Source organism: Geospiza fortis, unplaced genomic scaffold (genome assembly GCF_000277835.1).
Source record: "Geospiza fortis unplaced genomic scaffold, GeoFor_1.0 scaffold224, whole genome shotgun sequence".
In the NCBI taxonomy this organism is placed as follows: Eukaryota; Metazoa; Chordata; class Aves; order Passeriformes; family Thraupidae; genus Geospiza; species Geospiza fortis.
In genome coordinates this window covers 1,593,497-1,594,734 of record NW_005054448.1, presented here as the reverse complement: position 1 = coordinate 1,594,734, position 1,238 = coordinate 1,593,497, and the positions used below count along the sequence as shown (strand labels likewise).

Sequence of the window (1,238 nt, the reverse complement as noted above, 5' to 3'; positions counted from 1 at the left end):
CGCGCCGCGCAGGCCCCGCCCCGGGGGAGAGCGGCGGAGTGCAGCCGGGGTTCCCGACCCTGGCTACTCATGCCGGATACCGCCCCCGTCCAGCGCACCCGCCATTTCCGGGCACCCCCACATCCCGGGCACCCCCTGCAACACGCACCCCAGCGCACGCGCTCGCTCCCTGCGCACTCACCGGTGTGCACGACCGTGGATGCAGTTGTGTGTGCAGATATGCACAGGTGCCTGCACGCTCACCTTGAGCACACGTGTACACTCGTGTGTGAGTGTATGCCCATGTGCCGTGCGTGCCCAACCATGTGCGTGCCCTGCACAGGCTGTAGCCATGTCCCTGCTCAAGTGTCCACTGTGTGCAGTCAGGACACAGAGCACTGTCCTGTCCAGCCCCTGCAGAAGCTGCCGGTGGCCCAGGATCACACCTGTTTAAGAGCTGAGGATCCCTGAGACGGAGCCACCACAGCCCCCAGGGCAACTCCTCCTGTGACCTGTACTGAGGCGTGACTCTCACGGTACAAAGGTGTTTCTTGATATTCAAAGGAACTTGCCATGTCCTAGTTTGTGCTTATTGCATTTTGTTCCAGTACTGGACATCAATGGGAAGAGATGAACTCTCATCTCCTTGCACCCTCCCTGCCTGTGTATTAGCAGGATCCCTCAAAATTCCTCTGCTCCAGCCTCAGCAGACCCTGCTCCTGCAGCCACTCCACACAGTACAGGCACTCCAGTCGCTCCACCACCATCACGGCACTTTGCTGGACTCACCCCAGCATGTCTGTGCCTTGCCCAGGTAATCCCAGCTGGAGCAGCATGGCCTCCCCATTGGTGCTCCCTGCCTGGCTTTGCCTGGTGCCATGAGGACACATCCCTGGCTTCTGCTCAGCTGGTGCCCAGCAGGATCCCAAGGATCCCTGCAGAGCTGCTTTCCAGCTGGTGGCACAATTTATGCTGGTACAATATCCCCTTGTGAATCAGGATCTCTCTACCCTGGAAATACCTTGAGAGGGTAGCTGGGCTGTGGGGCAGAGCTTACCCCTCCACCTATTCCAGAGCCCCAGTGCCCCAGGGAAGTGTTGTTTACGGTGGCTAGTGTGTCTGGGAATCCTGCTGCATCACTGCTGCACCCCAAAAGGATGCTGGCCCTGCTCTGGAGAATTGGCCCACTGAAGTCCAGATGCACCTCTCTGCCTGAAGCAGGGAGGAAGGGAAGGGAAGGGAAGGGAAGGGAAGGGAAG

At 59.6% G+C, this 1,238-nt stretch overlaps 2 protein-coding genes across 2 annotated transcripts in view; one reads left to right on the top strand and one right to left on the bottom strand.

The window, feature by feature from the left end:
- The window catches only part of PLA2G3 (phospholipase A2 group III), a 6,003-nt gene extending 5,898 nt beyond the window's left edge, over nucleotides 1-105 (bottom strand). Inside the window, exon 1 of the mRNA XM_031062432.1 lies at nucleotides 68-105. Coding sequence (XP_030918292.1) covers nucleotides 68-105 — 38 coding nt within the window. The remainder of the gene's footprint in view (nucleotides 1-67) is intronic.
- The window catches only part of INPP5J (inositol polyphosphate-5-phosphatase J), a 26,370-nt gene that overhangs the window by 12,863 nt on the left and 12,269 nt on the right, over nucleotides 1-1,238 (top strand). The window lies entirely within an intron of this gene.